This window comes from Gobius niger (genome assembly GCF_951799975.1).
Source record: "Gobius niger genome assembly, chromosome: 9".
Taxonomy (NCBI): Eukaryota; Metazoa; Chordata; class Actinopteri; order Gobiiformes; family Gobiidae; genus Gobius; species Gobius niger.
Genome location: NC_136860.1, coordinates 1,556,432 through 1,580,454, shown reverse-complemented (window position 1 = coordinate 1,580,454; position 24,023 = coordinate 1,556,432). Strand labels below are relative to the sequence as shown.

The following is a 24,023-nucleotide window of genomic DNA, read 5'->3' as shown; positions in this document are numbered from 1 at the left end:
TGAGCAGTCATTCTCACATCTTAAAAACATCAAGTCCAACCTACGATCACGTTTAACGGATAACGCTTGCATGAAGCTTAACCTCACCAAGTACCAACCCGACTACAAAGACATCAGCAAATCCATGCAGCACCAGAAGTCGCATTAATGGTGAGTGTTATAACTACATTATTTAAAAGAATAAATTCAGAGGCTTATCATACTGACATTTAGTTGAATTCACTTTTAAAATATATTATATGGCTCTCACTGAAATAAATTTCAAAATTTTTTGCTTTCATGGCTCTCTTAGTCAAAAAGGTTCCCGACCCCTGCCCTAACCCCTCATTCACTACATAGGCCCGCACTATATAGTCGACTATATACTCACTGATTCTGACACAAGACACTACTTTCTCCGCGCTGCGTGACGTCACACGCGCTGCAGCTGCAGATATGTTTTTTTAAATTTTTTTATCTGAATTTATTTATTGGTACAAACGTTTATTTTATGAAACAGAGCGACTGTTTTGGCACTTTTACAGGCGTTACTGTCATCACAAAAAAGCAAAAAAAAAAAAAAAGTCACCCCAGCGTGAGCTCGGAGACGCTGAAAGTGGGTCAGACCCCGGTGTCCGAACACCAGCAGATTGAGTGACCACATCTGCTAAAAGTTCGCGAAACTCCGGGAATAAAGTATTTCTGTGATAAAAACCAGACTCATGAGACAGTGGAATATTTATGGAAAAATACGAGACAGATACGCTTTTACTTCACATGGATTTTACGTGAATGGCTTGGATTATTCGAGAGGAAGCTGTCGGTCATTTAACAGCTCCAGCTAAAGGTTAGCAGCTAACGTTAGCATCTTTTCACCGTAACCGTTTATATTTTGGTCGTCAAACACACGACTGAAACAGCTGATTTACTTCAGTTGTGTTGTTTAGTTCACAGACCTGTCGCTGTCAGGCTCTTCTCCGACTCTCGCAATGCATTGTGGTCGATATTGACCCGTGTAGTGACCATCGATGCTCACTACTTTTCCAGATGCATTGTGGGAAATTTCAAGTGCACTACTTTTTTCTCTCTGGACATTCGGAGACCCCTACAAAACGGCGTGAGCACTATATAGTCACTATATAGGGAATAGTGTGGACATTCGGATACAGCCTATATTAGCCGGTGTGGAAGTGAGACAAACCATTTTAAACTGTTGCCGTGCCGACCATGGCAATGGCAAATGAGTCAAACTGCTGGAACTTTATCTTTATCTATGTCACTTCCTGCCAGGAGCTAAAACAATCAAATAAAAATCACTACGTTTCTTCATTCAAATTGTAGCTTCACTGAAATAAAATGATAATCATGACGTCACTCTTTAAAGGCTCCTCATTCTTGGCCTAATTATCTTCCAAACGGAGCTTCTCAGGGACGTAGAGGTTGCTCCCATGTGTAAACGTGAGTGTCCGTAAGTGTCATATGTGTGTCATATGTGTGTCATATGTGTGTCATATGTGTGTCATATGTGTGTCATATATGTATAAGGAGAACCTTCCTGGGCGTGTAGAGGGAGAGTATCTCACCGGGGGCATGGTGTCGTGCAGCTCTTTAGGGAAAGACTCGGCCAAAACTTTAGCTTTTCGGTCCCAGCGCGCCCCGTCCAGGAACAGCCCCCGGATGTACACGCCTGAGGAGGAGGACACAGAGTTACACGCCTGTTACACGCCTGAGGAGGAGGACACAGAGTTACACGCCTGTTACACGCCTGAGGAGGACACAGAGTTACACGCCTGAGGAGGACACAGAGTTACACGCCTGTTACACGCCTGAGGAGGACACAGAGTTACACGCCTGTTACACGCCTGAGGAGGACACAGAGTTACACGCCTGAGGAGGACACAGAGTTACACGCCTGTTACACGCCTGAGGAGGACACAGAGTTACACGCCTGTTACACGCCTGAGGAGGACACAGAGTTACACGCCTGAGGAGGACACAGAGTTACACGCCTGTTACACGCCTGAGGAGGAGGACACAGAGTTACACGCCTGTTACACGCCTGAGGAGGAGGACACAGAGTTACACGCCTGTTACACGCCTGAGGAGGAGGACACAGAGTTACACGCCTGTTACACGCCTGAGGAGGAGGACACAGAGTTACACGCCTGTTACACGCCTGAGGAGGACACAGAGTTACACGCCTGAGGAGGAGGACACAGAGTTACACGCCTGAGGAGGAGGACACAGAGTTACACGCCTGTTACACGCCTGAGGAGGAGGACACAGAGTTACACGCCTGTTACACGCCTGAGGAGGACACAGAGTTACACGCCTGTTACACGCCTGAGGAGGAGGACACAGAGTTACACGCCTGAGGAGGACACAGAGTTACACGCCTGAGGAGGAGGACACAGAGTTACACGCCTGAGGAGGACACAGAGTTACACGCCTGTTACACGCCTGAGGAGGACACAGAGTTACACGCCTGTTACACGCCTGAGGAGGACACAGAGTTACACGCCTGTTACACGTCTGAGGAGGACACAGAGTTACACGCCTGAGGAGGACACAGAGTTACACGTCTGAGGAGGACACAGAGTTACACGCCTGTTACACGCCTGTTACACGCCTGTTACACGCCTGTTACACGCCTGAGGAGGACACAGAGTTACACGCCTGTTACACGCCTGTTACACGCCTGTTACACGCCTGAGGAGGAGGACACAGAGTTACATGCCTGTTACACGCCTGTTACACGCCTGTTACACGCCTGAGGAGGAGGACACAGAGCTACACGCCTGATACACGCCTGAGGAGGAGGACACAGAGTTACATGCCTGTTACACGCCTGTTACACGCCTGAGGAGGACACAGAGTTACACGCCTGTTACACGCCTGAGGAGGACACAGAGTTACACGCCTGAGGAGGACACAGAGTTACACGCCTGAGGAGGACACAGAGTTACACGCCTGAGGAGGACACAGAGTTACACGCCTGTTACACGCCTGTTACACGCCTGTTACACGCCTGTTACACGCCTGTTACACGCCTGAGGAGGACACAGAGTTACACGCCTGTTACACGCCTGTTACACGCCTGTTACACGCCTGAGGAGGACACAGAGTTACACGCCTGTTACACGCCTGAGGAGGAGGACACAGAGTTACACGCCTGTTACACGCCTGAGGAGGACACAGAGTTACACGCCTGAGGATGACACAGAGTTACACGCCTGAGGAGGAGGACACAGAGTTACACGCCTGAGGAGGACACAGAGTTACACGCCTGAGGAGGAGGACACAGAGTTACACGCCTGTTACACGCCTGAGGAGGACACAGAGTTACACGCCTGATACACGCCTGAGGAGGAGGACACAGAGTTACACGCCTGAGGAGGAGGACACAGAGTTACACGCCTGAGGAGGACACAGAGTTACACGCCTGATACACGCCTGAGGAGGACACAGAGTTACACGCCTGAGGAGGACACAGAGTTACACGCCTGAGGAGGAGGACACAGAGTTAAACGCCTGAGGAGGACACAGAGTTACACGCCTGAGGAGGACACAGAGTTACACGCCTGTTACACGCCTGAGGAGGACACAGAGTTACACGCCTGAGGAGGACACAGAGTTACACGCCTGAGGAGGACACAGAGTTACACGCCTGAGGAGGACACAGAGTTACACGCCTGTGACACGCCTGAGGAGGAAACAGAGTTACACGCCTGTGACACGCCTGAGGAGGACACAGAGTTACACGCCTGTTACACGCCTGAGGAGGAGGAAACAGAGTTACACGCCTGTTACACGCCTGAGGAGGACACAGAGTTACACGCCTGTTACACGCCTGTTACACGCCTGAGGAGGACACAGAGTTACACGCCTGTTACACGCCTGAGGAGGACACAGAGTTACACGCCTGTTACACGCCTGAGGAGGACACAGAGTTACACGCCTGTTACACGCCTGAGGAGGACACAGAGTTACACGCCTGAGGAGGAAACAGAGTTACACGCCTGAGGAGGACACAGAGTTACACGCCTGTTACACGCCTGAGGAGGACACAGAGTTACACGCCTGTTACACGCCTGAGGAGGACACAGAGTTACACGCCTGAGGAGGACACAGAGTTACACGCCTGAGGAGGAAACAGAGTTACACGCCTGAGGAGGACACAGAGTTACACGCCTGAGGAGGAGGACACAGAGTTACACGCCTGTTACACGCCTGAGGAGGACACAGAGTTACACGCCTGAGGAGGAGGACACAGAGTTACACGCCTGTTACACGCCTGAGGAGGACACAGAGTTACACGCCTGTTACACGCCTGAGGAGGACACAGAGTTACACGCCTGAGGAGGAGGACACAGAGTTACACGCCTGTTACACGCCTGAGGAGGACACAGAGTTACACGCCTGTTACACGCCTGAGGAGGACACAGAGTTACACGCCTGAGGAGGAGGACACAGAGTTACACGCCTGAGGAGGACACAGAGTTACACGCCTGAGGAGGAGGACACAGAGTTACACGCCTGAGGAGGAGGACACAGAGTTACACGCCTGTTACACGCCTGAGGAGGACACAGAGTTACACGCCTGAGGAGGACACAGAGTTACACGCCTGTTACACGCCTGAGGAGAACACAGAGTTACACGCCTGAGGAGGACACAGAGTTACACGCCTGAGGAGGACACAGAGTTACACGCCTGTTACACGCCTGAGGAGAACACAGAGTTACACGCCTGAGGAGGACACAGAGTTACACGGTATACACAGTATCATCAAACTGTCCTGAAGGTGCCGCTATTGTTCTTTCTAAATCCTAACTCCTCGTACCGTCGTCCGGGGCTTTGCTGTAGACTTTATCGTCCAGAACCTCGAAGTCGAAGCCCAGCAGGTCGATGGGCACTGTGTGCTTCCGGGCGAAGTTCTGCTGAGAGCCCGTGAGGAACGCCTGCGTGAAGAAGAACCCGGACACCCAGAACACGGCGGGCGTGCCCTCGTCGAACCAGTCCTAAAGACACACAGGGTCAGTCAGTCAGAAAACACAAGAGAAACATCAACATTGTGATTAATGAAGTCTTTAGTCTGGACTTTAACAGTGGCAGGTCAGACTCGCAGCTCGACTGGGACACAGCTCCACAGTGTAGACTCTGCAGAGGCAAAAGCACGATTGCCCCCGGCCTGGACCAGAACCCTGGCTCCCGCTCCGTCTGAGAGAGGCCATATTATACTGACCAGGAACCACATTCTCTAAAACATTCGTCTGTGTTTCAGATGGAATCCTTGGTTCATCTGCACCTTCTGTAAGACATGTTGAACACTGGCCTCTGCAGACGCCGCTCCTCCAGGCTCCTGCTGTTTGGGTTGTTAGGATTCTCTGAGGGTCCACAGTGACCCGCCCAGAGTCAGAATGTGGGGCCTCTCTCTCAGGCGGAGCAGGAGCCCGTGCTCTGAGGGTCCACAGTGACCCGCCCAGAGTCAGAATGTGGGGCCTCTCTCTCAGGCGGAGCAGGAGCCCGTGCTCTGAGGGTCCACAGTGACCCGCCCAGAGTCAGAATGTGGGGCCTCTCTCTCAGGCGGAGCAGGAGCCCATGCTCTGAGGGTCCACAGTGACCCGCCCAGAGTCAGAATGTGGGGCTCTCTCTCCCGTGCGCTGAGGAGAGTGTGTGTTTGAGGGGATTGGTTGTTGGTTTACTTTGTGGCTGATGCAGTTGTGTCTCTAACAAACGTTTGCCTCTGATCTCGCGGTGGGCACAGAGCTGAGTTCAGCGCAGTAACGTTACAGTTCAGGTGCCGAGGTCCGGGGCTAATCTCTCCTTGATCCCGTCAGGAGAGAATCATGTGACTCCTGCAGCAGCGTGACTAAGCACAAGACCCAGACCAAAGGCTGCTCTGAGGAACTTTTCAGCCCTACAGTAGGAGCCTCTCACTGTAGGAGCCCAGGCTTCTATCGTCAACATCCCTCTTACATGGGGAGTGGAGGATGAAAGCACGAGACGGCCTGTGCTCGGAGCTTTGTCTCAGAGTTTAAACAAGAGCAAACTGTGCTCTGCTTTAAGACCCAGATACTGCAGCTCTGAAGATGCTCCCTGGAATGTGTCTTTAGTTTCTGTCCTGTGCATGTGACCCGCCCTTCAGTGCCTTCAGTTATTAAACCACGCAAATGGCTAATAATATATTCTCCCGTAATATAAAGGATCTTCAGGTTATCATAATCTAAAGTGACAACGATAAAAGTCACTTCCACATAAGCATCTATCACATAATAACCAGCTACACTCAAAACAAAAACATAAATGCAACACTTGTGTTTCTGCTCTAATTTTTCCTGAACTGAACTCAAAGACATGAAACATTTTCTATAAACAACATCAGCCCATTTCTCTCAAACATTGTTCACAAATGTTCATGAGCACTTCCCCATCGCCCTCACAGGTGTTTATCTATTCATTTCACAGCCACAGAATGTGTCGCTGCAGAGCTAGTTTTATACTGGTGTCCCTGAGCAAGAGGTCTCCTGGAAACATCAATTATAAAGCATATAGAAACATGGAGAAGTTGAGACACACACACGCACACACACGCAATCTTGTACTTCTCTCTTAGTGAGGACACTCATACACATAATGTATTACACACACCCTAACCCTAAGCCCCCAACCTTAATCCTAACCTTAACCCTAAAACCACATCTTGACGCTCAAACAGTCCTTGAAATAAGTGAGGACCACCCAAAATGTCCTCACTTTACAAGGTCCTCACACTGTCTACAATAAAAGGACACTGAACTGAAAACCAGTCAGTGTCTGCTGTGACCGTTTGCCATGACATGTCATTCAAAATACCATCAATAAAATGCACTTGAGAAGGAGATCAGTCACTGCAGACACTGACTGGTAAATACGACTTTAACTATAATGTGACGAAGTTGCTCATTCATCACAGAACTCTCTCACACACGTCACTGTTACTCTGCGGCACCTGCAGGAACTTGAGCCGCTCCAGGAAGTCGGTGACGTAGCTGCCCAGAGGTTTGAGGCTGGGGTAGGACTTCTTCTTCCACATGGCTGGGATACGGCCTTTCAGGATGCTGCTGACCACCTCCTCCAGCTCTGCGGACATCACCACCAGACCCTACAGAGACACAGGAGCATCAAGGGTTAAACCACCAGACCCTACAGAGACACAGGAGCATCAAGGGTTAAACCACCAGACCCTACAGAGACACGGGAGCATCAAGGGTTAAACCACCAGACCCTACAGAGACACAGGAGCATCAAGGGTTAAACCACCAGACCCTACAGAGACACAGGAGCATCAAGGGTCAAACCACCTGACCCTACAGAGACACAGGAGCATCAAGGGTTAAACCACCAGACCCTACAGAGACACGGGAGCATCAAGGGTTAAACCACCAGACCCTACAGAGACACAGGAGCATCAAGGGTTAAACCACCAGACCCTACAGAGACACAGGAGCATCAAGGGTTAAACCACCAGACCCTACAGAGACACAGGAGCATCAAGGGTCAAACCACCAGACCCTACAGAGACACAGGAGCATCAAGGGTTAAACCACCTGACCCTACAGAGACACAGGAGCATCAAGGGTTAAACCACCCTACAGAGACACGGGAGCATCAAGGGTTAAACCACCAGACCCTACAGAGACACAGGAGCATCAAGGGTTAAACCACCTGACCCTACAGAGACACGGGAGCATCAAGGGTTAAACCACCAGACCCTACAGAGACACAGGAGCATCAAGGGTCAAACCACCTGACCCTACAGAGACACAGGAGCATCAAGGGTTAAACCACCTGACCCTACAGAGACACAGGAGCATCAAGGGTTAAACCACCCTACAGAGACACGGGAGCATCAAGGGTTAAACCACCAGACCCTACAGAGACACAGGAGCATCAAGGGTTAAACCACCTGACCCTACAGAGACACGGGAGCATCAAGGGTTAAACCACCAGACCCTAGAGAGACACAGGAGCATCAAGGGTCAAACCACCAGACCCTACAGAGACACAGGAGCATCAAGGGTCAAACCACCAGACCCTACAGAGACACAGGAGCATCAAGGGTCAAACCACCAGACCCTACAGAGACACAGGAGCATCAAGGGTCAAACCACCAGACCCTACAGAGACACAGGAGCATCAAGGGTCAAACCACCAGACCCTACAGAGACACAGGAGCATCAAGGGTTAAACCACCAGACCCTACAGAGACACAGGAGCATCAAGGGTCAAACCACCAGACCCTACAGAGACACAGGAGCATCAAGGGTCAAACCACCAGACCCTACAGAGACACAGGAGCATCAAGGGTCAAACCACCAGACCCTACAGAGACACAGGAGCATCAAGGGTCAAACCACCAGACCCTACAGAGACACAGGAGCATCAAGGGTCAAACCACCAGACCCTACAGAGACACAGGAGCATCAAGGGTCAAACCACCAGACCCTACAGAGACACAGGAGCATCAAGGGTCAAACCACCAGACCCTACAGAGACACAGGAGCATCAAGGGTCAAACCACCTGACCCTACAGAGACACAGGAGCATCAAGGGTCAAACCACCTGACCCTACAGAGACACAGGAGCATCAAGGGTCAAACCACCAGACCCTACAGAGACACAGGAGCATCAAGGGTCAAACCACCAGACCCTACAGAGACACAGGAGCATCAAGGTTAAACCACCAGACCCTACAGAGACACAGGAGCATCAAGGGTCAAACCACCAGACCCTACAGAGACACAGGAGCATCAAGGGTCAAACCACCAGACCCTACAGAGACACAGGAGCATCAAGGGTTAAACCACCTGACCCTACAGAGACACAGGAGCATCAAGGGTTAAACCACCAGACCCTACAGAGACACAGGAGCATCAAGGGTCAAACCACCAGACCCTACAGAGACACAGGAGCATCAAGGGTTAAACCACCTGACCCTACAGAGACACAGGAGCATCAAGGGTCAAACCACCAGACCCTACAGAGACACAGGAGCATCAAGGGTTAAACCACCAGACCCTACAGAGACACAGGAGCATCAAGGGTCAAACCACCAGACCCTACAGAGACACAGGAGCATCAAGGTTAAACCACCAGACCCTACAGAGACACAGGAGCATCAAGGGTTAAACCACCAGACCCTACAGAGACACAGGAGCATCAAGGGTCAAACCACCAGATCCTACAGAGACACAGGAGCATCAAGGGTTAAACCACCAGACCCTACAGAGACACAGGAGCATCAAGGGTTAAACCACCAGACCCTAGAGACAGAGGAGCATCAAGGGTTAAACCACCTGACCCTACAGAGACACAGGAGCATCAAGGGTCAAACCACCAGACCCTACAGAGACACAGGAGCATCAAGGGTCAAACCACCTGACCCTACAGAGACACAGGAGCATCAAGGGTCAAACCACCAGACCCTACAGAGACACAGGAGCATCAAGGGTCAAACCACCTGACCCTACAGAGACACAGGAGCATCAAGGGTCAAACCACCTGACCCTACAGAGACACAGGAGCATCAAGGGTCAAACCACCAGACCCTACAGAGACACAGGAGCATCAAGGTTAAACCACCAGACCCTACAGAGACACAGGAGCATCAAGGGTTAAACCACCAAACCCTACAGAGACACAGGAGCATCAAGGGTTAAACCACCAGACCCTACAGAGACACAGGGGCATCAAGGGTTAAACCACCAGACCCTACAGAGACACAGGAGCATCAAGGGTTAAACCACCAGACCCTACAGAGACACAGGAGCATCAAGGGTCAAACCACCAGACCCTACAGAGACACAGGAGCATCAAGGTTAAACCACCAGACCCTACAGAGACACAGGAGCATCAAGGGTCAAACCACCAGACCCTACAGAGACACAGGAGCATCAAGGGTTAAACCACCAGACCCTACAGAGACACAGGAGCATCAAGGGTCAAACCACCAGACCCTACAGAGACACAGGAGCATCAAGGGTCAAACCACCAGACCCTACAGAGACACAGGAGCATCAAGGGTTAAACCACCAGACCCTACAGAGACACAGGAGCATCAAGGGCAAACCACCAGACCCTACAGAGACACAGGAGCATCAAGGGTCAAACCACCAGACCCTACAGAGACACAGGAGCATCAAGGGTCAAACCACCTGACCCTACAGAGACACAGGAGCATCAAGGGTTAAACCACCAGACCCTACAGAGACACAGGAGCATCAAGGGTCAAACCACCAGACCCTACAGAGACACAGGAGCATCAAGGTTAAACCACCAGACCCTACAGAGACACAGGAGCATCAAGGTTAAACCACCAGACCCTACAGAGACACGGGAGCATCAAGGGTTAAACCACCTGACCCTACAGAGACACAGGAGCATCAAGGGTTAAACCACCAGACCCTACAGAGACACAGGAGCATCAAGGGTCAAACCACCAGACCCTACAGAGACACAGGAGCATCAAGGGTTAAACCACCAGACCCTACAGAGACACGGGAGCATCAAGGGTTAAACCACCAGACCCTACAGAGACACAGGAGCATCAAGGGTCAAACCACCAGACCCTACAGAGACACAGGAGCATCAAGGGTCAAACCACCAGACCCTACAGAGACACAGGAGAATCAAGGGTCAAACCACCAGACCCTACAGAGACACAGGAGCATCAAGGGTCAAACCACCTGACCCTACAGAGACACAGGAGCATCAAGGGTCAAACCACCAGACCCTACAGAGACACAGGAGCATCAAGGGTCAAACCACCAGACCCTACAGAGACACAGGAGCATCAAGGTTAAACCACCAGACCCTACAGAGACACAGGAGCATCAAGGTTAAACCACCAGACCCTACAGAGACACGGGAGCATCAAGGTTAAACCACCAGACCCTACAGAGACACAGGAGCATCAAGGGTTAAACCACCAGACCCTACAGAGACACAGGAGCATCAAGGTTAAACCACCAGACCCTACAGAGACACAGGAGCATCAAGGGTCAAACCACCTGACCCTACAGAGACACAGGAGCATCAAGGGTTAAACCACCTGACCCTACAGAGACACGGGAGCATCAAGGGTCAAACCACCTGACCCTACAGAGACACAGGAGCATCAAGGGTCAAACCACCAGACCCTACAGAGACACAGGAGCATCAAGGGTCAAACCACCTGACCCTACAGAGACACAGGAGCATCAAGGGTCAAACCACCAGACCCTACAGAGACACAGGAGCATCAAGGGTTAAACCACCTGACCCTACAGAGACACAGGAGCATCAAGGGTTAAACCACCAGACCCTACAGAGACACGGGAGCATTAAGGGTTAACCCACCGTACAGAGACACAGGAGCATTAAGGGTTAAACCACCTGATCCTACAGAGACACAGGAGCATCAAGGGTTAAACCACCTGATCCTACAGAGACACGGGAGCATTAAGGGTTAACCCACCGTACAGAGACACAGGAGCATCAAGGGTTAAACCACCTGATCCTACAGAGACACGGGAGCATTAAGGGTTAACCCACCGTACAGAGACACAGGAGCATCAAGGGTTAAACCACCTGATCCTACAGAGACACGGGAGCATTAAGGGTTAACCCACCGTACAGAGACACAGGAGCATCAAGGGTTAAACCACCAGACCCTACAGAGACACGGGAGCATCAAGGGTCAAACCACCTGATCCTACAGAGACACAGGAGCATCAAGGGTTAAATCCTCGTATTTCGCTCTTGTTTGTCTATTTGCCCCGGTTTGTCCCGGTTTTCTGTTCCTTTGACAGGTTTAGCTGGAAAACAAAGCTGCTCTGAGTTATGGCCTGCACCGCGTGGAACAAAGGCCGCTCTGACCGATCACATGTCTCCGCCGTGACGCGCAGCAGCGAGAACAACAGAAGCTCAGCGTCCGGAACCACTCGAGAGCATCACATGGAGGAAGTGAAGGTCCTGGAGGCGCTGTGGAAAAGGTTTTTACGGGGAGTCAGGGTCAAACACCAAAGACACACCATAACCTCAGAGCGGGTCACGGTGAGGTTTATCTGCTGAGGCTTCAGGAGCTGCTCGTGCTCCTCTGTCTGATCCAGAGCATGGAGATGAACACACTAGGGTTTTCAAACAAGTGTTTGTCCATCTGTGTCTTTGTGTCGTCTCATGTGATGCCCTAACCCGGAATCAGACTATATTCTCTGCTTATTCTCAACTTGAGACGACTTTATTTCTAATATAAAGAGAAAGAAGTGAGCCTGGCTGAACAGGCTGGTGCCTCCTGCTCTAGAACCTGCTTTTGGATCACTCATACAGTCCCAACGGCAGGAACTCCCATTTCTCATGATTGGATATAAAACTTTAATATGAAACAAGAAGAAAAGGGAGTGAGACAAAGACTATAGAGGTGGTAAACATAAGACTGAAACATTTAGCTGCAAGAAGAGCTGAGCACTGATTAATCAAAATGTTTTTCATGAGGAACTCACTGTGATGATCTGAATAACGGCCGAACGCTTGTATTTGTCTCGTTCCTTTAGTTCCGTTTGTCCCACTCATCTTCTGCAGTGAGAAATCTCCAAACTTTCCTAAACTTCTTAATTCTCCGTAATGAGCACATTTTAACGCCTTCCAAAGATGGCGGCCGCCCCCGGACCCTCTGAGAGCTTTTCCCCATCAAACCCCTTCTCCCCCGCGCTGGCTGAGGCTGTTTGTTCCCACTCTGATGGATGCCCCTGAATGCGGCGTAATTAGCCGTAATGACAGTAATGATGACATGTTTTTGTGCAAATTTGACTCCAGCTAAAAAACGAAAAGCGCGGCGAGCGATTTCTATTGGAAGTACTTATGGATAATTACGAGCGAAAGGCGGCGCGGCGGGAGTTTCTGATGCCATTACTGCGAGGGCGGCTCTTTCAGAGACACGAGCTGGTTTTGAAAGCGTGATGTGTGGGAGCGCCCGGATCCATACGGCGAGAGAGCGTCGTGGAGCGCCAGCCGGTGATTCATGGAGCTGATGTTTATCTGCGGCAGATACGGCGTGATGAATGGGCCTCTACAGTAAATATTTACAGACAAGACAAACAGAGCAACGCCGTTCGATATTCTGTAAAGTTACAAGTGACAAGGCGCCGTAATAGATTCCACTGTTTCCTGTCGGCGCGGGATGGATGGGGCTCCAGAGCTTCTACACTTTCATCCTTCAGGTGGCTTTGTGCAGGAAGGAGGAGGAAGCCAAGATACATCTTTAAATAGTTCATAAACTATGAACATAAACATAATCCAGTTTGAACCAAACATGTTTTTGAGCAACAAAGCCATGTAAACTAAGATGTTTGTAGAACATATTTACATATTTCTGATGGTTTGTAAAAATATTGTTTTATCATCATTGTGAGAAAGTCCCCAAAAATATTGAGATACTCATTTCTTTCCGAGCCGCTGATGTCTCTCTAGGTCAGAACCTTAATGTCTCTTTAGGTCAGAACCTTAATGTCTCTTTAGGTCAGAACCTTAATGTCTCTCTAGGTCAGAACCTTAATGTTTCTCTAGGTCAGTACCTTAATGTCTCTCTAGGTCAGAACCTTAATGTCTCTCTAGGTCAGAACCTTAATGTCTCTTTAGGTCAGAACCTTAATGTCTCTCTAGGTCAGAACCTTAATGTTTCTCTAGGTCAGAACCTTAATGTCTCTCTAGGTCAGAACCTTAATGTCTCTCTAGGTCAGAACCTTAATGTCTCTCTAGGTCAGAACCTTAATGTCTCTCTAGGTCAGAACCTTAATGTCTCTCTAGGTCACACCTTAATGTCTCTCTAGGTCAGAACCTTAATGTCTCTCTAGGTCAGAACCTTAATGTCTCTCTAAGGCAGTACCTTAATGTCTCTCTAGGTCAGAACCTTAATGTCTCTCTAGGTCAGAACCTTAATGTCTCTCTAGGTCAGTACCTTAATGTCTCTCTAGGTCAGAACCTTAATGTCTCTCTAGGTCAGTACCTTAATGTCTCTCTAGGTCAGAACCTTAATGTCTCTCTAGGTCAGAACCTTAATGTCTCTCTAGGTCAGAACCTTAATGTCTCTCTAGGTCAGTACCTTAATGTCTCTCTAGGTCAGTACCTTAATGTCTCTCTAGGTCAGAACCTTAATGTCTCTCTAGGTCAGTACCTTAATGTCTCTCTAGGTCAGTACCTTAATGTCTCTCTAGGTCAGAACCTTAATGTCTCTCTAGGTCAGAACCTTAATGTCTCTCTAGGTCAGTACCTTAAAGGAGCTATATCATGCTATTTTAGCCATTCCAAAGTTAAGTATAGGCATTTCTATGATATATTGTACCTCTACCACTATGGAGCACTCATTTTTGTGATAAATATAAGTGTTTTCTGGAGGTATTTTTCGAACCCGGAAGACACAACGCTTCGATTCAGTTAACTCCGCCCCCTCTCTCCGCACATACAACTTTACCGTAATATAAATAAACAGCAATAAGTGAAGTTACTTCACGATGCAGTTATACGGAGTTGACATCTGCAACACAGCTTCATAAATGGCTAACACACATGCTAATATGCTAACACACAAGCAAACCCGCGTTTGGACTGACTCACCACTCTGGTTCATCGCTGTTTACATTATGGGACTCGCGTTGGTTATAAAAGTTAATCCACTTTGATTCTGGTGAAGGTTCCCCAAACATCCATCAGAGACAGTCACAGAAAAACACTATTTTGGCTGATAGTCGCTGAATCCCGGAGAAAAAAACAGCTGAGTGGCCTCTTCTTGAAAAAGGTTGAATATAAACTCCTCGTCCTCGTAGCCAAACGCGCTTCTTTTTCTCCGTCCGTGACATGATCGTTAGTTAAGTATAAAAAACAGGTGTCCAGAGTAGGTAACGAGCTCCATCTTCACAGCTGCAGCGCAAACATGACTGATCTGTTCAGACGCGATGTGTTTGTTTTGGCCTCAGCTGACCTGGAAGCACCTCGGGCACTTCCTTTTTTATTTTTTTTTTATTTTTATTTTTATTTCATTTTTTACTCTTTGTTTCTCACTTACGACAGAAATAATGAAAAAGCTGTTTTACAAATTAAAATCAGGCCGTAAGCATAGAATTAACACATTGCATTACAGACGTTGAGCACTTCCGTTCCGCTGTTACGACACAACTGAACACTCAGTCGTTCACCAGGAGAGGGAGGAGCAGCTGCTCAGAGAGCAGGATTCAGGAGGATTACTGAGAGCTGCGTGAATGAAGCCACAAACCACTCTGGGGGTGTTTTTAATAAGGAAATAGCATAACAACATGGCTAAAAGCTCCAAAAAGTCGATTTTGCATGATATAGGCCCTTTAATGTCTCTCTAGGTCAGTACCTTAATGTCTCTCTAGGTCAGAACCTTAATGTCTCTCTAGGTCAGAACCTTAATGTCTCTTTAGGTCAGAACCTTAATGTTTCTCTAGGTCAGTACCTTAATGTCTCTCTAGGTCAGAACCTTAATGTCTCTCTAGGTCAGAACCTTAATGTCTCTCTAGGTCAGAACCTTAATGTCTCTCTAGGTCAGAACCTTAATGTCTCTCTAGGTCAGTACCTTAATGTCTCTCTAGGTCAGAACCTTAATGTCTCTCTAGGTCAGTACCTTAATGTCTCTCTAGGTCAGTACCTTAATGTCTCTCTAGGTCAGAACCTTAATGTCTCTCTAGGTCAGAACCTTAATGTCTCTTTAGGTCAGAACCTTAATGTTTCTCTAGGTCAGAACCTTAATGTCTCTCTAGGTCAGAACCTTAATGTCTCTCTAGGTCAGAACCTTAATGTCTCTCTAGGTCAGTACCTTAATGTCTCTCTAGGTCAGAACCTTAATGTCTCTCTAGGTCAGTACCTTAATGTCTCTCTAGGTCAGAACCTTAATGTCTCTCTAGGTCAGAACCTTAATGTCTCTCTAGGTCAGAACCTTAATGTCTCTCTAGGTCAGTACCTTAATGTCTCTCTAGGTCAGAACCTTAATGTCTCTCTAGGTCAGTACCTTAATGTCTCTCTAGGTCAGAACCTTAATGTCTCTCTAGGTCAGTACCTTAATGTCTCTCTAGGTCAGAACCTTAATGTCTCTCTAGGTCAGAACCTTAATGTCTCTCTAGGTCAGAACCTTAATGTCTCTCTAGGTCAGAACCTTAATGTCTCTCTAGGTCAGAACCTTAATGTCTCTTTAGGTCAGAACCTTAATGTTTCTCTAGGTCAGAACCTTAATGTCTCTCTAGGTCAGAACCTTAATGTCTCTCTAGGTCAGAACCTTAATGTCTCTCTAGGTCAGAACCTTAATGTCTCTCTAGGTCAGAACCTTAATGTCTCTCTAAGGCAGTACCTTAATGTCTCTCTAGGTCAGTACCTTAATGTCTCTCTAGGTCAGAACCTTAATGTCTCTCTAGGTCAGTACCTTAATGTCTCTCTAGGTCAGTACCTTAATGTCTCTCTAGGTCAGAACCTTAATGTCTCTCTAGGTCAGTACCTTAATGTCTCTCTAGGTCAGTACCTTAATGTCTCTCTAGGTCAGAACCTTAATGTCTCTCTAGGTCAGAACCTTAATGTCTCTCTAGGTCAGAACCTTAATGTCTCTCTAGGTCAGTACCTTAATGTCTCTCTAAGGCAGTACCTTAATGTCTCTCTAGGTCAGTACCTTAATGTCTCTCTAGGTCAGAACCTTAATGTCTCTCTAGGTCAGTACCTTAATGTCTCTCTAGGTCAGTACCTTAATGTCTCTCTAGGTCAGAACCTTAATGTCTCTCTAGGTCAGTACCTTAATGTCTCTCTAGGTCAGAACCTTAATGTCTCTCTAGGTCACACCTTAATGTCTCTCTAGGTCAGAACCTTAATGTCTCTCTAGGTCAGAACCTTAATGTCTCTCTAAGGCAGTACCTTAATGTCTCTCTAGGTCAGAACCTTAATGTCTCTCTAGGTCAGTACCTTGTTGTCTCTCTAGGTCAGAACCTTAATGTCTCTCTAGGTCAGAACCTTAATGTCTCTCTAGGTCAGAACCTTAATGTCTCTCTAGGTCAGAACCTTAATGTCTCTCTAGGTCAGTACCTTAATGTCTCTCTAGGTCAGTACCTTAATGTCTCTCTAGGTCAGAACCTTAATGTCTCTCTAGGTCAGTACCTTAATGTCTCTCTAGGTCAGTACCTTAATGTCTCTCTAGGTCAGAACCTTAATGTCTCTCTAGGTCAGTACCTTAATGTCTCTCTAGGTCAGAACCTTAATGTCTCTCTAGGTCAGAACCTTAATGTCTCTCTAGGTCAGAACCTTAATGTCTCTCTAGGTCAGAACCTTAATGTCTCTTTAGGTCAGAACCTTAATATTTCTCTAGGTCAGAACCTTAATGTCTCTCTAGGTCAGAACCTTAATGTCTCTCTAGGTCAGAACCTTAATGTCTCTCTAGGTCAGTACCTTAATGTCTCTCTAGGTCAGAACCTTAATGTCTCTCTAGGTCAGTACCTTAATGTCTCTCTAGGTCAGAACCTTAATGTCTCTCTAGGTCAGAACCTTAATGTCTCTCTAGGTCAGAACCTTAATGTCTCTCTAGGTCAGTACCTTAATGTCTCTCTAGGTCAGAACCTTAATGTCTCTCTAGGTCAGTACCTTAATGTCTCTCTAGGTCAGAACCTTAATGTCTCTCTAGGTCAGTACCTTAATGTCTCTCTAGGTCAGAACCTTAATGTCTCTCTAGGTCAGAACCTTAATGTCTCTCTAGGTCAGAACCTTAATGTCTCTCTAGGTCAGAACCTTAATGTCTCTCTAGGTCAGAACCTTAATGTCTCTTTAGGTCAGAACCTTAATGTTTCTCTAGGTCAGAACCTTAATGTCTCTCTAGGTCAGAACCTTAATGTCTCTCTAGGTCAGAACCTTAATGTCTCTCTAGGTCAGAACCTTAATGTCTCTCTAGGTCAGAACCTTAATGTCTCTCTAAGGCAGTACCTTAATGTCTCTCTAGGTCAGTACCTTAATGTCTCTCTAGGTCAGAACCTTAATGTCTCTCTAGGTCAGTACCTTAATGTCTCTCTAGGTCAGTACCTTAATGTCTCTCTAGGTCAGTACCTTAATGTCTCTCTAGGTCAGAACCTTGTTGTCTCTCTAGGTCAGTACCTTAATGTCTCTCTAGGTCAGTACCTTAATGTCTCTCTAGGTCAGTACCTTGTTGTCTCTCTAGGTCAGTACCTTGTAGTCTCTAGGTCAGTACCTTAATGTCTCTCTAGGTCAGTACCTTGTTGTCTCCTTAGGTCAGTACCTTGTTGTCTCTTTAGTGCAGTACCTTGTTGTCTCCTTAGTAAAGTACCTTGTTGTCTCTTTAGGTCAGTACCTTGATGGCCTTCTGGATGTCCACGCAGGAGGCTCGGATGGTGCGGAGCAGGTTGTTGAAGCGGCCCATCTCCTGGACCAGCACCGTGTTCATGCTCTGGTTGTAGCTCGTGGGGAACTTCCTCATCGCGGCCTCCAGGTCGAAGTCAGGGGGGAGTTTGCTCAGGACGTCGGCCGCCACGTCGAAGACCATGTCGTCAGAGGACTGTCCGTCTCCGCCCGAGGACCGCGACTGCAGACAGAGGGGAGAGCTAAGTCACTGACAAACCTACTCAATAAAATGAGTTCATAGAGACGGATAAGTTGAGATGCTCTTTTGAGATTTGTGTCTAGTTTTGTCCTTAACAACACTTATTCATTCACAAAATACTGACATGTTTGGTATCAATGTGACACATGGAATCCCCTTGACAACACTCTGTATCCAAATATGGTCATTTCCTTTGTGGGAGGCAGCGCTGGCTAAAGACGGGAGACGCATGTGCAGACAAAGTGACTAAATCTGTCTCACCTTAAAGGTAAACCGGTCCATGAGCCCGGTCCGGGCTCTTGGACTCCGCACAGACACACGGTCGTCTCTCTGGTCCATAAAAGCGTTTCATGTGCGCCCCGCGTTAACGAAGCTTCTCTAATGACAATGAGGATGATTGTTTTGTTCTCCGCTGAGCCGTGAGCTCCGCGGCTGATTATAACTCGGGATGAATGCCTCCCCAATCCGTATCCATGCGTCTTCATCAGGGCACTATCCCTCTCCAGCGCCCACCCCTGGCCCCCGTGACAGAGCCGATTAATGAGCGCTGTAAACAGACAGATAAACACGCCGTGATGGAGCGAGAGGGAAATTAGAACACCTCAGCTACAACGCGGGACACGGCGCTATACAGCACAACGCCACCGGCTCACGCTGCTTTAAGGCCCAGAGAGTTTAAATGAGAGGAATCACTCTGAAACTTCTGCTGGAGTTACTCCCTGGATAAATCTCCGACTCAAACGTCAGAATAAACATCGTAAAGAGAGTTGGATCTGTTGTTACTCATTGAAACAAGTCAGAAACCTCTAAGCTGAAGCACTAAAGGAAGTGGATGTTTTCTCCTGCTGCGTAGCAACTTAACAAAGTGGAAACGCAGCTTTTTCAACAGTTTGATGTGAATGAATGTGGACAAAGCCAGATAAAAGTGCTCTGAAGGTTCATGAAGTCATGTAAAAATAACAGTTCCCGCTGAGGCTGAGAGCAGGCTGTACCCGGAGCAGATCACACTGTTCTGAGCGACTGGGAAACTTTAAATGTCATCTTCACAAAGGAGCAAGAACATTCTGTATCAGGGCAATCACTGAGAGTGAACGGAGCAGGGCAGTCGGACCAGAGCCAGCGGAGGCACGAGGCTCGACATGACAGCTCTGCCTGTGAGGAGCGTGTGCATGTGTGCATGTGTGTGTGTGTGTGTGTGTGTGTGTGCATGTGTGTGTGTGTGTGTGTGTGTGTGTGTGTGCATGTGTGTGTGTGTGTGTGTGTGTGTGTGTGTGCGTGTGTGTTTCGTAATAACAAGTGTGTCTGCATAATTAGAGCCACGTATGTGTAAAATGATGGTGTTATAAAAGAGCATGTCGATGTCATGAAGAGCAGCTGCACTAATGAGACGACTTTAATCTTTGCTTCATGACTGAGCTCACACAGAGACTTAAAGGAATAGGCCACCGTTTTTACATACTGAGACATGTTCTTACCTAACCTTAGTCGAGTTAATATATCCGTCTGGTCTTTGTCCGTGCGCTCTGCCAGGCAAACGGAGCACATACGCAGCCTCTCCCACATGTCACATAGCTCCAAAAAAGCTCACGATAGAAGCTACCAAGCTCTTCCACGTGTTCCCTTTTTAAATAAAGTTACGTGAAGTGATTTTATAAGCAGATAAAAAGGGGAACTATATTGTGAGGCGTAATGATACAGGAGCACAGCGTCCGCGCAGTAACTCCTAAAGACTTCCCCGCTCACTTCCGTCAGTAGAAGCTGCGTGACTTGTAGAGCAGCAGAGAACAGTTGAAGAAGCGTGGATAACTTGTGAACGATGCCTTTTACGTGCATCGTGCCGGGCTGTGATAACAAGCAGAAAGTATATAGTGTAGTAATGTTTCACAGATTTCCAACTCACCCCGGACGACGACACAGGACTCAGGAGCTCCACCATGAGGTAGGAATGTGCAGCACTTTCCCAAAATATATTTTCTGCTTGTTGTAAAAGGCTCTGTACAAGTCACGCAGCTTCTACTGACGGAAGTGAGCGGGGAAGTCTTTAGGAGTTACTGCGCGGACGCTGTGCTCCTGTATCATTACGCCTCACAATATAGTTCCCCTTTTTATCTGCTTATAAAATCGACATGTTACATTTCTGTGTAAATATACTTCGCATGAAAACACTTCACGTAACTTTATTTAAATAGGGAACACGTGGAAGAGCTTGGTAGCTTCTATCGTGAGCTTTTTTGGAGCTATATGACATGTGGGAGAGGCTGCGTATGGGCGGCACGGTAGCGCAGCGGTTAGTGCTCTCGCTTCACAGCTAGAAGGTCCGGGTTCGATTCCCACCAGGACGGGGCCTTTCTGTGTGGAGTTTGCATGTTCTCCCCGTGTCTGCGTAGGTTTCCTCCGGGTACTCCGGTTTCCCCTACCACTAAAAACATGCACAATAGGCCAGGATGAATGATGTGTGTGAGGGAATGTATGGTGGTGTCAGAGGGTCCGTTGGCGCAGACGTGTGTAGTCGCGAAAGCGCCTCTGACAGTCTCCCCCAGGGAAAACTGAAGCTACAAACGTAGTTTACCACCACCGAGTGTGGAGTGAACTTACAATTGTCTCATGTAAAGCGCTTTGTGACTATATGTCTGTGAAAGGCGCTATATAAATAAAGATCTTCTTCTTCTTCTCCGTTTGCGTGACAGAGCGCACGGACAAAGACCAGACGGGGATATATTAACTCGGCTAAGGTTAGGTAAGAACATATCTTAGTATGTAAAAACGGTGGCCTATTCCTTTAAACCTCAGTCACACAGAGACGTGAACATGATTTCACAGGAGGATCCAGGGCAGAACTCCTGAGCAGGTCTGAAATCAAGATTACACTCGTTTAAAGAGGGGGTATTCTACTTTTTTCAGTCCCATAGCACCAGTCTATATCACACTACAATGATGACAAACCTTCTGTTGGTCTGTAAATGCAGTAAATTAGAATAACTGCCTTGTATAAAATGTCTCTCTCAAAATGGCTGTAGTGAATGTCTTGAAATAGGCCTCTGTCTCTTTAAGAACCTCTGAGCCTTTAGACACGCCCCCTCCACACGCTGTCTGTGGCATCAGTGGGGAGGGGGTTCTGCTGAGGAGCAGTGGTTGGTTACTCGGCTGGTGACCAAAGCTCGGAGGCGTCTCCAGGAGGTGGGGGCGTTCCTAGGAGGACTCAGGCAAACCTATCCCTAAAATGGCCGCCATCAGAGTTTTTACAGATTACTCAAAAATACGTGAATGTGCCAAGGCAACACTTCAGCCATGTTTTTAATGAGGGAGTGACAGAATAACATGATGGAAAGCTTGAAAATGTCCATTTTGCTCCTAATCCGTCAGAACAACATAAACGTAAAGGCGTCTTGATCCTCTTTTTTTTTTTTGCTTTTTGTGCTCATGTAAAGCGAGAATTTTGTATTTGTAAAGTGTCTTTGTGTCCCCCGAAAAGCGCTATATAAGACTTATGTATTATTATTATTATTATTATTATTATTATTATTATTAATATCCACATTGCGGGTCCTGAGGTCTACAATACACAACATGTTTTTTTCTTTTCACCCAGGTTCCCCCCATGCCACACGTCTCCAAACCCAGACAAGACAGGGAATAAATAAATCAATATAACAGACGACAGATACATAAGACTAAAACAACACCTTAAATCACAGGCAATACAGCGCCTTTTCCCACCGCCATGACGGCCCTCAGGGTCAGTATGTGATCATAAAGGGCAAACCTCTTTCACGACACAAACTCCACACATCAGGCTGGTCCTTCACAAAGCACTTCCTCTAAATCACATGTCCATGTGGTAAAAGGACGGTTTCCTCGGCTCCTCTGTCATCATCTCGCTGGAATCACCTGCCTGGCTGTAATTAGGCGCCGCACATAACGGGGCTGTTCTTTGAGGGAGAGCGGGCGGATGGCGGTTTGAGAGTTCAGTGGAAGGAGCATCATTATCCGCTCCACGCTGAGGATTTCAGACTTCCCTCAGTATTCCATTACTCTCACCGCAGGTCGTTCCCTGATCCGTGTGTCTGATCAGATCTGGGCGTGTTTGTGAATATTCCACAGACCTGCTCCGGAATATCCCTCTCAGATTAAAACTGATCTCAGAGTTTCAGTTAATAAAGCTGCCGTGTTTGGGAAGGACTGGTTCTCACCCTGGGCTGTGTTGGTTTGTGTCTCCAAGTGTGACTGGAGCGCCCTCGGCTGGTGGCAGAGGGAATTAAACCAGCACAAAGCGGCTCTGCTGTTTATGCATTACTTTGAAAGCCCATAATCCAACTTCAGATCATGAAATGTAAATACTGTCATCGCCCCGTGGTGTTGCCGCACAGAGGGGGATTCAGGAGCATCTTTAGAACACTTATTCAAACAGATTTGTCCTTCAGGATCTCGGAAACTCACACATTTGTGGGAAAAAAAAGAACTGTGCCTGTAATTATAAAGAACAATGTCATGACTCACAGAACTTACTGGATATGACTGATAAACTCTTTTATTGGAGTAGTATTTGAGTATTTGGTCCTGTCTCTGTATTGCAGTAGTATTTGAGGTCCTGTCTCTGTATTGCAGTAGTATTTGAGGTCCTGTCTCTGTATTGCAGTAGTATTTGAGGTCCTGTCTCTGTATTGCAGTAGTATCTGAGGTCCTGTCCCTGTATTGCAGTAGTATTTGAAGTCCTGTCCCTGTATTGCAGTAGTATTTGAGGTCCTGTCCCTGTATTGCAGTAGTATTTGAGGTCCTGTCCCTGTATTGCAGTAGTATTTGAGGTCCTGTTTCTGTATTGCAGTAGTATTTGAGGTCCTGTCCCTGTATTGCAGTAGTATTTGAGGTCCCGTCTCTGTATTGCAGTAGTATTTGAGGTCCTGTCTCTGTATTGCAGTAGTATTTGAGGTCCTGTCTCTGTATTGCAGTAGTATTTGAGGTCCTGTTTCTGTATTGCAGTAGTATTTGAGGTCCTGTCCCTGTATTGCAGTAGTATTTGAGGTCCTGTCTCTGTATTGCAGTAGTATCTGAGGTCCTGTCTCTGTATTGCAGTAGTATTTGAGGTCCTGTCTCTGTATTGCAGTAGTATTTGAGGTCCCGTCTCTGTATTGCAGTAGTATTTGAGGTCCTGTCTCTGTATTGCAGTAGTATTTGAGGTCCTGTCTCTGTATTGCAGTAGTATTTGAGGTCCTGTCTCTGTATTGCAGTAGTATTTGAGGTCCTGTCTCTGTATTGCAGTAGTATTTGAGGTCCTGTCCCTGTATTGCAGTAGTATTTGAGGTCCTGTCTCTGTATTGCAGTAGTATTTGAGGTCCTGTCCCTGTATTGCAGTAGTATTTGAGGTCCTGTCCCTGTATTGCAGTAGTATTTGAAGTCCTGTCCCTGTATTGCAGTAGTATTTGAGGTCCTGTC

The 24,023-nt window shown here is 47.7% G+C and overlaps 1 protein-coding gene across 1 annotated transcript in view; it reads right to left on the bottom strand.

Moving 5' to 3' along the window:
* Positions 1-24,023, bottom strand: part of dnah7 (dynein, axonemal, heavy chain 7) — a gene marked incomplete at its 5' end in the record, with an annotated part of 144,708 nt that overhangs the window by 6,000 nt on the left and 114,685 nt on the right. Inside the window, 4 exons of the mRNA XM_079563737.1 lie at positions 1,563-1,666; positions 4,821-4,998; positions 6,969-7,121; positions 18,345-18,575. Coding sequence (XP_079419863.1) covers positions 1,563-1,666; positions 4,821-4,998; positions 6,969-7,121; positions 18,345-18,575 — 666 coding nt within the window. The remainder of the gene's footprint in view (positions 1-1,562; positions 1,667-4,820; positions 4,999-6,968; positions 7,122-18,344; positions 18,576-24,023) is intronic.